The sequence below is a fragment of the Gavialis gangeticus genome, unplaced genomic scaffold, assembly GCF_001723915.1.
Source record: "Gavialis gangeticus isolate Ggan-Ray unplaced genomic scaffold, GavGan_comp1, whole genome shotgun sequence".
Taxonomy (NCBI): domain Eukaryota; kingdom Metazoa; phylum Chordata; order Crocodylia; family Gavialidae; genus Gavialis; species Gavialis gangeticus.
Window position 1 is genome coordinate 35,169,229 of NW_017729027.1, and position 11,613 is coordinate 35,180,841.

The window sequence follows — 11,613 nt, forward strand, 5'->3', positions numbered from 1 at the left end:
GGTCTTATGACCCCTCCGACCCCCAGTGCTCCTTCCTGCCAATGGCAGGGGGTCGGACTCAATGATCTGTCTATGTCTCTTCTGACTCATTGATTCTATGATTCTATGATCTTTTATTTATTCTTATCTTCTCCAGTTTAATTGCCTTAAACTCAATATAATGATAAGGTATTAAGTATTGAAAGAGTTCATAATTAAAAAAAAATGTTATATACAGATAGATTCTACAAATTATCACACCCTTTCATCCACCAAAAGTCCCTGTTATGTTATATAAGTACCGAAGGATTTTTGCTAGCTTGTGTGAGTTGTGCAAAGTATGTTATTGTTCTTTAAGTACATTTGCACCTGTTTTACCTTTGTTTGCTCTACTCCACATTTTATTCATGCCACATGTTGCCATCAGATGTGATTCATTGTGATTTAATATATTGTACTGTTATATACATATACATGTAAAATATGTTAAATGTAGCATATATGTGTGTGAACTATACATTTTGTAAAATTGATTTAATTTGTACTGAGTGCCAATTCATATCCAGTTTGTACCTTAGGTCAGAACAGTTTCAGTTATGAACACTTGTTTTCACTAACTCAAGACACCATAATATTATGGAAAAACTTTTTTGAGGTCTAAAAATTTCCATGCTTCATTCTGTCTGCAGGATTCTGTGTATGCACATGCATGTGTGTTTAAACTTAAAAAGAAATTCTGCTTTGCTGTTTTTGAATTTTGTTGTTGGAAAAAAGGTATCTATGGCTTGTAAAAAGGCTACGTTTGTTTTCATAGATAAGTTAAAAAAATCTAGTTCTGATGCTTACATGTGTTCTGTTGGATTATGTATAAAACCAAGTGTATAAAAAACTGCATTTTATAATAATACAGAGAACATTGAAATCATGCATGGTAAATATCTGCTAACATTATTAGCAGAATGTAATAGACCCAACCTCTGTCTCCTGTGGAACCAGAATGTAAACTCTCTTATCTTGCCTATTCAAGATCTAAACAAATGCAGGACCTCCTGCTTTTTACCTGCTGCCTGGAATCATAATCTTACAAATAAAACAAAATCTTGTCCCCCTCTTCCCTCAAAACATAATATATTAGTTGAAGGCCCCTGACACTTAAGACATGTTTAACTGGTTAGTCACCTTTTAAGCAGTGACCTGGCCACACGTTCATACAATTAATGGTGCAATAAAACAAGGACTAAGCCACAAAGTTATTATATAAAATATATTTAATAATTTTGTGACTGGTTCCACCTTTAACTGAACGTGTGACAAATGCTTCCAACAGCTGGAGCATACTAGAGCCTTTCAGGACTCCTTTGTGCTCTAGAGGCTGGGAGCTCCTGCTCAGCTCACCAGGGGGTCCCAGCTAGAAAAGTTCAGGGAACTTCAAACCTGCTGTTGCCAGTGCAGGGGTAACCTGGGATACGGACCTTCTTTCCACATATACGTGCCTTTAAGTTAATATATGTTAGGGTCCTACGGGACAGGATAGTTATATGGAAAATGGCTAAGTACTAATGTTCAATAAGGCCCTAGCATAAGGGCTCGAACTATAATGCTTCACTTAAAGCGCGGTATAAATTAGAAGAGGAATGGACCAAAGAGACGTTCACCATTCGGTGGGGGGAGGTCAGCTCAGAGTTTGCCCACTGGCCAAGGCCAGCAGGTGGGAGGTACTCCCACATGCCTTCCTGGAAGCTTCAGGAGTGGCCCCTCCCAAGCCCTGTCCTCTCCCCCACTAGCTGGCAACTATCAACAGTGGCTAGGGGTAAGAGAGGTGGGGAAGGAGCCCCAGTGCAGCATAGATCCGTTCCACATTGCTGGGTTGTATCTTGGTGGCAGCCTGGGTGCACATGGTGGGAGGCCCCTACCATCCCAACCTTTTGGCAGCTGCAGCCAGCAGCTGCATCCGGGGACTGGCTGATCTAGCTTTTGGCCATGTTGGGAACTGGGGGTGGGGGGGAAGGATCACCCTGCTACACAGACCTGTCCTGGCCCCACCACAAGACCTGAACAAGCAACCTGAGGGGCCTGCATGGCACAGGGGCTCCATGCCTCCACCCGGCCCTGCAGAGAGGAGACAGAGCCCTTTCTTTCTCCTCTCTGTAGCATCCTGGGAGCACGGCTGGGCTGGTATTCACCCAGAGGAGATGAGCACCATCTGAGGCTAGCAGGCCCCCTAGTGAGGGGTCCCTGAGATGCAGGGGAGAATGTGACCTACTGTGACTTAGGATGGGATGGGATGGGATGTATAACACTGCTAATATATATAAATCTGTATATTAGCAGTTTTTCATTTAAATCACAGAAAAATGTGGATTTGGGTTTCCTTTTTTTAACTGAAAATTGGGGATTTTTTTAAATCAGAGAAAACCTGGATCCCTGGTGTTGACCTTTGTTTCAGTGTTATAGAGGCTTATTTCTGGTTAGCTTAATTGTATTCCAAGTCAGTTTATCAAAGCCATTAGAAGACCGCATCTACACGATTTTGCTAGCATAGCTGTTTTGGCTAAAAATGTGAAAAATTGTACTCTGTAGCCAGTATAATTATGCTGTCATAACTTCTGACGTAGAGGCAGATATGCTGACAGAAAAGTATTTTAACATGTCTATACAGAGTTTGAAAAGTTAATTGTAGCTAAGCAAGTAGGATCATTCCTTCACTTAACATAGACTGCGTTTTTATTATGGGACTCTACTAACATAACTAAAGTAGCAGAGACTCTTTTAGTGTAGACATGCTAATAAGCTGGGTTTAAACAAAGGTAAGTGTCCACATGGTCTTTTGCACTGGTTTTACTGGATCACTTTAAATCCAAACCTCAAATCTCAAGCCACTATAGCTCTATATAAAAACTGGAACATAGCATTGCAGAGAGCTGTCCCCAGCCAAACGCAAACAGCTGGAAAGGTGAGCTCTCTTGTATCCCCCCATTAATTGAGCTGAGAAGAGCAATTTAAAGTTTAACTGGGATGATTTACATGCTTAAATTATCACAAGATATCACAAGTTATGTAATAAAAAATGGAAATTCAAAACAGTCTCCACAGTGAGGCAGCATTAAGATTTCTCAAAACGGGCCCATTTGTAGCTTGTGCATGTTGTACTACCTTTGAAGCATTGTGCAAGGCAAAGTGATAGTGACTCATGGTCTTCCTTCCTTGCTCTTCCTTCTATGCTGATAGATGACCAAGCATATTTCCCCTGCTGTTCAGGGGTAGAAATGTCAACTGGTACATTTGGTAGGAAGAGATGTAATAAATACATAGAGTCTGTTCTTGCAGTACAGCTATCCCTTATGCCAGATATCTGGATTATGAAGTAAGGGACACCTTCTACTGCCTTGTGTGGCCAGCAAAGCAGAGAAATAAGATGATTCTTAAAATGACAACAATATGGAAAAGTTAAGTTTTATCTAGCTACATTAATTTGCTTATAACATCAGTCCTTTGTAAGTTGCGATATACATTGAGCATAAAGAAGGATATTAAACTACTTATTTAACAATAAAAAGAGAAAACTTCAACATAGGCAACTTTAATTTGTTGCTGGAACCTTCATTTTGCCTTTTCTGACTAGAGCACACAACTTTCTATTTGCAGTAAGATTTTTTTATATGCAACATACAGATGCATGCAATATATAATTATGTAAATTTGTACTAGTCACATATTTATGTTTCTGCTATTTTTCTTGTAGGTATGTATCTTGTGCTTTGGGATGCCCATATGAAGGAAACATCAAACCAGTTAAAGTGGCAGAAGTAAGAATGTATCTGTCTTACCTTTTTTTATGATAGGAATGCACATTTAATACATGCTTGAATTATTTTCTTTATTTAATCCTAGAAGCAAATACAGCAAACTCAAATATACCTCATAATTTTCCTCAACGATACCCTCTCAGATTTAAAGAAAATAACATGCTTTGGTTATAATCAGTTATAAAACAAAAAATATTATGTGTTATTTCCTTCAACCAGAAAGGCAAGGAAATACTTAGGAAAAGAGGCTCAAATGCATATGTCAATGGACCGCATTGTATGAGATGATTTCCAGCATTACTTCTTACAAATGCCAGCTGCTATTAAAGTCACTGCATACCAGCAGGCTGCTTCTTGCCTTCGATCAGTAAACCCACTTTAAATCCTGGTGCCCTAGATCAGCCCAGCGGGCAACTGCAGAATGTATATTAGCTGAATGCTTCAAAATTATCCTTAAAATAGGTTTGCTATTACTCTACCTTAACTATAAGACAATTGAGGAATAAGATGCATCTCTTATGAAGGAAAGACTAAGGAAGATGGTCAGAAGAGAACACCTTTCCCTTTAGGAAAACAAACAAAGAGCTCAGGAGTCAGAAGACTGGGAAACAGCTGAATAGAGAGAGCAACAGACAGAGAGGCAGAGATGGCTGGGTGGGTCTGTACAGAAAAGGGTGAGGAAACACAACAAAGTAGTCTCTATACATGCAGGTAAAGGTGCAATAGGATCTAATGTGTAGTCCACACAATCATGCTTCCTGCCATGCCACACATGAATGGCAGGAGGTGTGGATATGGGATCATGCATTAGATCCCATTGCTGGTGATGGGAGAGCCTGGTATTGGGCTTCCCCTACACTGGCAAGAAGCAAGCTGCTGCAGCTGGGAGCCTCTTCAGTTGAGGGGTTTCCAGCTGCGGGGCAGCCCACTCACCCCTGTGGCTTGGGGATTTTGGTAGCAGCCATCCCCCAGCACAGGGGTTTCACACGTATTTCTGAGGTTGAGGGATCATGGCTGCCTTGATCCCCCAGCTCTGAGGTTTTCATTCACCCCTGAGGCTGGGGATCACAGCTTCCATGATCCCTCAGCCACAGGGGTTTCATGCATTCAGTGTCCACAGCTGTGGGACTCTGGGTTCCCCATGCTGCCAGGATGCAGTGGCAGCTGCTGGGATTGAGAGGCCACTCAGTCATGGGACTCCCAACTCTGCCTGGGCATTGTGCACTGCCATGGCTGGGAGTACACATTTTTTAGGTCTGTAGCTGGTTGGAGCTTTTTATTGTATAATAGCTACTTTGCACATGTAGCTGGTCTCCAGGGCAGTTTGTAGATGTGCTTAGCATTTTCTAAACCATGTTAACTGATTGGAATCACATAGTTTGAATCAAATTTCAATTTAAATTAGGAGTTAATAGGTGATCATTGACCATCATAGCAGGGGGCACTGGCTATATACTGTCCATACACTTAAGAGTGCCTTGATAGAGGCTGGAAGTAATTAAGAGGTGATAATAAGCCTGTTTGAGCACTGCTACATTGTTGCAATTCTCTAGAAAAAGTTTCATAGTTTCATAGTTGTTAGGGGCTGGAAGGGACCTTATAGATCTTCAGTTCCAGCCTCCCTGCACTTGGGCAGGAAAGACTGATGAGATCAGATGACCTCAGCAAGATGTGCGTCAGGATGCTTTTTGAAGATCGCCAAGATGGATGACTGTACCACCTCTGGTGGGGAGCCTGTTCCAAACCCTCACCTTTCGACTTGTAAAGCAGCTTTTCCTTATGTCTAGCCTGAAGTGATCTTCAATCAGCTTGTGCCCATTATTTCTTGTCCTCCCCTGGGGGACCTTGGTGAACAGATGCTCCCTCAGGCCCTGATGTACACCCTTGATATACTTACAGGCTGCCACCAAATCCTCTCTGAGTCGTCTTTTCTCCAAAATGAATAGTCCCAAGTCTTTCATCCTTTCCTCATATGACCTGGTCTCTAGGCCTCTAATCATGCATGTGGCCCTCTTTTGGACTCTCCTGAGCTTCTCCACATCTTTCCTGAAGTGTGGCACCCAGAAGTGGATGCAGAACTCCAGCTGCAGTCTCACCAAGGCTGAGTAGAGAGGGAGGAAGATGTCCTTAGCCTTGCTTGAGATGCCTTGGTAGATGCATGCCAGTGTTTGATTAGCTTCACCAGCTACAACATCGCATTGATGACTTATATTCATTTTGTTATCTGTCATGACACCCAGGTCTCATTCAGATGTGGTGCTAGCAAGCGTAGCACTGCCGAGCCTGTAAATGTGTTGTGGATTATTTCTCTCTAGATGAATCACTTTACATTTCTCTGTATTAAACAACATCTGGTTGAGGTCTGCCCACCTCATGAGCCAGGTCGCCCTGTATTGCCAGCCTGTTGTTGTATATGACCACACTCCCCCCTAGTCTGGTGTCGTCAGCGAGCTTTGCTCGTTCGCTGCTAATACCTGAATCCAAATCATTGATGAACATGTTGAAAATCACTGGTCTGAGCACTGAACCTTGAGGGACACCACTGTTCATCCTCCACCATGATGACTCAGTTCCATCAGTCAATACTCTCTGGGTCCTACTACAGAGCCAGTTACATAGCCACCAAACCATAAAGTAGTTAAGGCCACATTTTCCCAATTTTTTCATAAGGATTTTGTGGGAGACCAGTTAAAGGCCTTTTTGAAGTCCAGGTATATGACATCAACCTCATTTCCCCAACCCAGATGGTGAGTCACCTGATCATAGAAGGAAATGAGGTTGGTCTGGCATGAGTTGCCCATACCAAAGCCATGTTGGCAATCCTTCAGAATACTGCCTTCTGCTAGCCTGTCTGTAATGGATTCCTTTATCATTTTCTCCAGGATTTTGTCAGGGATTGAGGTCAAACTGATTGGCCTGTAATTTCCTTAGTCCTCCTTTCTCCATTTCTTAAAGATAGCTACCATGTTGGCCTTTTTCCAATTTTATGAGACCTCCTGAGCAGCACATGTTTTCAAATAACTTTGCCATCGGTCGCACAATGACATTGGCCAGCTATTAGCACCCTCGGGCATGGTTCATCTGGTCCTGCTGACTTGTACATATTTAGCCTTTGTAGGTGCTCCCCCACAATATCTATGCGAACTGTGGGAGGGTGGTCACTCCCATCATGATCATCCTGTATCCTGTCAAGCAGGCTAACACCCTTGGACTGGTGGAATACTGACATGAAGTATTCATTCAGGAGTTCGGTTTTGTCTGGAGTGTAGGTTATCAGCCCTTCTGTTTCATTCAGTAGGGGTCCTATGCTTCCCTTATTTTTTCTCTGACTTCCTACATATCTAAAGAAGGACTTTTTGTTTTCCTTGATTCTGGTTGCCAATCTGTATTCAGTTTGTGCTTTTGCTGTCCTGATTTACTCCCTACAGGTACAGGCTGTTGCTGAGTACTCCTCTTGGGTAGTTATTCCTGACTTCCATCCTTTGTATGCTTCTCATTTTAATTTCAGGAGGTTCATGACTTCCCTGCTGAGCCAAGGGGGTTTCCCAGCCCTTCTTCTGCCTTTTTATGAAAGGAAATGGACTTCCTTTGACTTTTTAGGATTGCTTCCTTCGACCATGTTCTTCTTGTACCCCTTCTTCATCAGACCATGGTCCTGCAGGGCTTTGCCAACCAATCCGCTAAGCTTGTGGAAATCAGCTTTCCTAAAATCAAGGATTTCTACTTTACTGGATTCCCCGGATTTATGGTGGATGGAGGAAGTGTTGTTCCAGAAGCCCTAACTGACCTGATATGTAGTCAGGGTGAAGTTCTGTTGGCACACTGACTTTTTTAAAAGTGTTACTTTGTGCCTGATAGCCTCTGTTGTGTTGCAAAGATCCAATTGAGTTTCCCTTGTGGAGATTGATATTTACAATGCTTATATGCTTATGTGAGTTCCTAAGGACTCCTAAAAGTTTTTCCTAAAAACAATGCTCTATGTATATGTTAATTAATACAGTTTAAATTACCAAATGCGGACTATCCTAGTGTGCATTAACTTTAATCCTTGTTCAATGATGAGTAGTTAATTTCAACTGGAGCCAGTTTTAATTCAGACTGCAGACATCCACGTGTATATAGTGACAGCTGTAGTCCGGATTAAAACTAGAAAAATGTAACATTTACAAATGGCCCAGGAAACTGTGCAAATAACCAATTAATTGTGTGATACCTGTAATGTGTGTGTGTGTGGGGGGGGGCAGGTAGGAGATGCAATTAAATGAATGTTGACTGGCTGTAAAGGTAGCAACAGTAAAGTGGAGAAACACACATTTTTCTGGATTTTGCTTGCCATGCTCAACTTTCCACTTTTGACATATGTTAGAATCTCAAGTTCATCTTTTTATTATATATTGTATTCTATGCATGAGGATATCAGGGCTTTTCTTCCTTCTCTACATGGCCGTGTAGTACATAGCTGGAACTCACACAATGCTTCTTCCATAGCAGCTACACTAGATTTCACACTTTAGAAAATAACTACATTGGAAGGTATTAAATGTTTCTAAATTAATTGGTTTTAATATGAAGTGAAAGTTAGATGTGAAACCTTTTTGGGTGCAATGGTGATGACAGAAGCAGCCATGTGTTAGTAAACTGTTATTGCAGTATCATATTCCCTCATAAGCTTCTATCTGTGTGTTGCCTATTTTTAAAATAACTTTTCTTCCACAAAAGAATTATTTTCAGAGTTACATCTGGAGTGTTATTTTTTTACCCAATCTGCAAGTTTTTATTTACGTGAATGTTCTATACTCTACCTTAATTTTATTCAGTGTCTTTCTGTATATCCATGCACCTATGAATGCATTGTAAGTAATTAATATTAAGCTTCTCATTAAAGTGAATAATATAGGCCTTGATCTAACACAGCACTTAAGCATATGTATAACTAGAAGCCTCTAAGTAGCCACAACTTTTTATATGCAAACACATCTACTTAAATTACTTACTGGGGTCATACAGTTGCTGATATATCTCCTAATCTTCTTGAGTATGCTATGCTGCATACCTCTAGCCCCCAGCTTTGTCAGAATGAAATTATGTGGTTTTCCTTCTCATAGTTTGTAATCTGGGTTGATTTATATCCAGACTTTGCAACTCTGTTTCTTCAAAGAGCAATGAAAATGGTATCTATTGATCAGATAGAATTATTTACAGAACAACATGTTTCAGAGAAAAATAGATTTTAGAACAATTAAAATAGGCTACACACAGAACTAGTGTACTGGATCTAACCTCTTCCATGGTATCTAACCTCCCACCCAAAGTCAAGAGCATGACCAGGAGTTCACCAGGGAATTGGCTGAGGCTGCATGCTCCAGGTCCATGGTTGTCATGGGAGACTTCAACTACCCAGACATCTTGTGGGAAGAAACTCGGCTAAATCTGAGTGGTCACAAAGCTTCCTCTCCTGAGTGGATGACCTCTGTCTGACACAAGAGGTCTATGGGCCAACAAGAGGTAAAGCACTGCTCAACCTGGTACTGGCAACCGGGGACGACCTAATCAGTGACCTAATGATCGAAGGGAAGCTGGGTGACAGTGACCATGGGCTGATCACCTTCACCATCTGCCATAAAGCTGGCAAGTCAGTCAGCAATATAGAAGTCCTTGACGTCAGGAAAGCTGACTTTGACAAACTCAGGAGGCTTGTCGGTGAGGCCCTAAGGGACCACAACCCCAAGGGAAGGGGAGCTCAGGAAAAGTTGTTGCTCCTCAAGGGTTGCTCCTCGATGCACAAGCTAATGCTATTCTGTCTTGGAGGAAAGGCAGAAGAAGGGCACAACAGCCCCCTTGGCTCTCCAGGGAACCAGCAGACCTCCTGTGGCTAAAAAGAAAGGCTTGCAAAGGATGGAGGACTGGAACCACCACCAAGGAGGAATATTCCGCACTGGTCCGGACCTACAGGGAGTGAACCAGGAAAGCCAAGGGTGCGATGGAACTCCAACTAGCTACAAGTGTCAAGAACAATAAAAAGTCCTTTTTTAGATATGTGGGGAGCTGGAGGAAAAACAAGGGCAACATTGGACCCCTGCTAAACCAGATGGGACAACCGATGCCCAGGAAAAAGCCAACCTATTAAAAGGGTGTGTCACAGGGAAACTACAGAGAAGAGACCCCGAGGGGCCAAGGGGGAATCCTGGGACCCAAAACACAACACGGAAGGCGAGGGAAGGAAAAAAGAAATGGAGATTCCCTTACCTGCAGCTGACGCTGCGGCGAGACCGGAAGAGGTGGCAGGACCCATGTGGCTGATTAGCTGCGTATTTTTGAAACCGTGGCCAGCTGTGGAGAATTACGAGCGGAGGCGGCGCAGGACAATAAAAGGTAGTCCAAGGGAAGAAGAAGGGGGGAGAGCTGGAGCAGAGCCGCCGGCGGAGGTGCCCTTGGAACCCCGATCGGGGGCGAGGAGGATCCAGACAACTCTCCATGAGGCAAGAGGCTGCACCCAAAGCTGTCAGAGGGAGGATGCCAGCAAGGAGGCGGCAGATGCCACTATTCACAGCGACGGAGTCAAAGGAGAAGATCCAAGGACTCTGGATGAAGAAGCCGACAGCAGAGATGGCCCCAAAGAGAGGGTGACGGAAGTTGACCCAGCAATCCAGGTGGAATCGGCACGGGTTTAGGAAGGCTCCTGGAGTCTACCCCGACGGGAAGCAGAGAGCCTAAGCAGTGGGAGGGGCTGCAGGAAACAAGCTCCTACCAGTCTGAGCTGCTCGGCGAGAGACAGAGTGGGGTTGAATTGGAGGGACCAGTAGTAGTCCCATTCAGCACTCAGGAGGGATATCAGACGGACAAAGGGGTGCTTTAGACAGGGTTAATAGGGAGAGGAATTCTCCGGGCCAGGGAGCCCACTTTGTTTAAAGCCAGGGATTTTTACTGGTAGTGTTTTTTCTTAATTTTCGTTGTTCTGTTTCCCACTTTTGGAGGGGTAGGAAGGAAGGCCATAGAGGGTCTCATAATCAGCTTGATTTGGGGTCAGGTTAGATCTTTGTATCTGTATCAGAGTGCCCATTACATCAAGAGGCGAGGGTCGGGCCTGGAGATGTCAGCAACTCGGCGAGGCTGGGTATCAGAGCGAGGCATAGGGGAGGTTGGAGCATCACAGAAGACCATTGCCCCAAGGTTCCCGACTCCGGATATGCCCTAGTAGTCAACCCCACCACTGAAAGAACGAACAAAGTCGTGGCAGGCAAGATTGGGGTGAAGGCTACCCCGGGGCGATACAACCTCAGGGACAGAGCGACGAGCAATCTTACACACCCAAAGACGGGACTGGATGTTTGAAGTCGGCCGGGTGCAGGGTACTTTGCATCGGTCTTTCATCAGTCCCATGGGAAACCCCTGCCCACTACAGGACAGGGGCCTGGGTCAGGGAGGCCTGGGTGAGGGAGATTCCCTGTCTTCCATCAATGCTGACCTTGTGAAGGAACACCTTGAGAGGCTGGATACCTTCAAGTCAGCCGACCCTGACAGTTTACACCCCAGGGTACTCAAGCAGCTGTCTAGCGTCATAGCCCAGACCCTGGTATGGATCTTTGAGAACTCCTGGTGCTCTGGTGAAGTGCCTGAAGATTGGAAGAAGGCCAACGTGGTACCTATCTTCAAAAAAAGGAGAAAAGTGGATCCGGCAAACTACAGGCCCATCACCCTGACCTCTATCCTGGGGAAGGTCTTAGAAAAGATTATTAAAGAGGCCTTTCTCAACAGACTGGCCGATGGCAACAACATGAGGGATAACCAGCATGGGTTTGTTGTGGGTAGGTCTTGCCTGACCAATCTT

General features: G+C 43.8%; 1 protein-coding gene across 3 annotated transcripts in view; it reads left to right on the plus strand.

The window, feature by feature from the left end:
- The window catches only part of HMGCLL1 (3-hydroxymethyl-3-methylglutaryl-CoA lyase like 1), a 117,992-nt gene that overhangs the window by 37,086 nt on the left and 69,293 nt on the right, over positions 1-11,613 (plus strand). For all 3 annotated transcript variants that reach the window (XM_019520557.1, XM_019520554.1, XM_019520556.1), the window contains one exon: positions 3,722-3,785. In XM_019520557.1, the coding sequence (XP_019376102.1) occupies positions 3,722-3,785 (64 nt within the window). The remainder of the gene's footprint in view (positions 1-3,721; positions 3,786-11,613) is intronic.